General features: G+C 43.2%; 1 protein-coding gene across 1 annotated transcript; it reads left to right on the top strand.

Moving 5' to 3' along the window:
• LOC306876024 (homeobox protein Hox-D3a) lies at positions 1 to 1,354 on the top strand (the record flags this gene model as incomplete). Its single annotated transcript, XM_079426915.1, has 2 exons — positions 1 to 442; positions 606 to 1,354. The coding sequence occupies 2 exons, from the start codon at positions 1 to 3 to the stop codon at positions 1,352 to 1,354; spliced, it is 1,191 nt and encodes a 396-aa protein (XP_079283041.1).
• Between the last annotated feature and the right edge of the window lie 769 nt (positions 1,355 to 2,123).

Below are 2,123 nucleotides of genomic sequence, written 5' to 3'. Positions count from 1 at the left end.
ATGCAGAAAGCCACTTATTATGACAATGCTGGACTTTTCGGAGGATATTCATACCCTAAATCTGACTCTTATACATACGGTCCTACACACCAGGGCTTCTCGTCCTCCAGCATAGAGAACGACTATCAAAATCCAATCTGTCCCATCCAAACCACGTCAGTCCGGCCACCAGCACATAAAAATGGAGACATCAATGGCAGTTGTATGCGACCAAGTGCCAGCCAGGGCAACAGCCAAACAGAGAGTATCAGTGAGCAGCAGCAGGCTGCTCCTTTAGCGGCCAGCTCACCCAGCCCTAACAGCAACTCCACACAAAAAAAGAAATCTCCCAGCACCACTGGTTCCAGTACTGCCACCCCAGTCATAACCAAGCAAATCTTCCCTTGGATGAAAGAGACCCGCCATAACGCAAAGCAGAAAAGCACCAACTGCCCAGCTGCAGGTATGGATAGTGTGTGTGCAATGCTTTTCTCTAAGACTGGAGAGAGCTCCTATATGATTATGACCTAGTTTCTTTTGTTTACAGTAGGCAGTCTCTCTTTGGCCTTTAAGTGATGTAATAGGCTGTATAACAATTAATCCATTGCGCTGCTCTCTGTGTTCAGGAGAAACCTGCGATGACAAGAGTCCACCTGGCCCTGCCTCTAAACGAGTGCGCACTGCCTACACCAGCGCCCAGCTAGTTGAACTGGAGAAGGAGTTTCATTTTAATCGCTACCTGTGTCGCCCCAGAAGAGTGGAAATGGCTAATCTGCTCAACCTCACCGAGCGCCAAATAAAGATCTGGTTTCAAAACAGGAGGATGAAGTACAAAAAAGATCAGAAATCTAAAGGCATAATGCACTCTCCCTTAGGACACTCTCCGGACAGAAGCCCGCCGTTAAGTGGCTCGAATCACATTGGATATTCTGGTCAGCTTCCAAACGTAAACAGCCTAAACTACGATGCGCCATCTCCTCCGTCATTCGCCAAACCGCAACAGAATATTTACGGCTTGGCAGCCTACACGGCGCCACTGGGCGGCTGCATACCGCAACAGAAAAGATACCCAGGAACAGAGTACGACCACCACAGCATGCAGGGGAACGGGAGCTTTGCGAATCCCAATTTACAAAGTAGCCCTGTTTACGTCGGGGGAAACTTCGTTGATTCAATGCCAGCTTCGGGCCCAATGTTCAACCTCGGTCATCTTCCCCATCCCTCATCCGCTAGTGTGGACTACAGCTGTGCCGCTCAGATTCCGGGTAACCACCACCACGGACCGTGTGACCCCCATCCCACATACACAGACCTCAGCTCTCACCACGCGTCTCAGGGAAGGCTGCAGGATGCACCCAAACTCACGCATCTGTAAGGATCCCATCAGTGTGCTTAAGCGAAACGTCGCTTTTTTATTACCTCACTAGTTAAACTAATTTATAAAACTACACTCCGAGAGAAACATAACGTATTATCCTGTATTATGATTGATATTACTATTACTGCTACGATTGTAATTATTTTTAAAAAAAATAGCTGTGGTCCATTTCTCTTGACTGTTGAAGATACACACAGTTGTTTGTTGTCAGTTGTTTGGTTCTCGGAAGGACTGTATTGGCAAAATGAAGGCATTTTCCATAACGTACTATTACTTGAAGGTAAGTTACGTAGATTTGACAGTATAGGCATCTGTCTTTATAGAGATGGGATTTGTAGAGAAAAAAACCCATTGGGTCTTTGTTAAATCGTCTGTTCCTCATGGGTTCTTCATATTTTATACATTAAAATGCCATTATTTATTATTTTCATCCAAGATTGTACGACAAACATTTATCTTGACTGAGTATTATATTTATTATTTATCGTTTTGAATGCACATTATTTATCTTCTCGTGTATATTATTTATATAACAATTGTAGAATTTATTTTGAGCAGAAACCGTTGACATTTCGTTGAACTGGTGCAAACAAGGTGATAATGTAGGGCAGGTGTATTTATTTCTTCATTCGGTAATAAAATATTATGAAATGAAGAATTAACATCTCAAAATTGTAATTATTATTATTACACCCAATAATTGGAAATTTGGCAATCTCTGATTATCGCCATGGTTAATATCATCATGCTGTTTAAAACACCAGCA

This window comes from Barbus barbus, assembly GCF_936440315.1.
Source record: "Barbus barbus genome assembly, chromosome: 10".
Classification (NCBI taxonomy): domain Eukaryota; kingdom Metazoa; phylum Chordata; class Actinopteri; order Cypriniformes; family Cyprinidae; genus Barbus; species Barbus barbus.
This window is presented reverse-complemented; position numbering and strand designations above follow the sequence as displayed.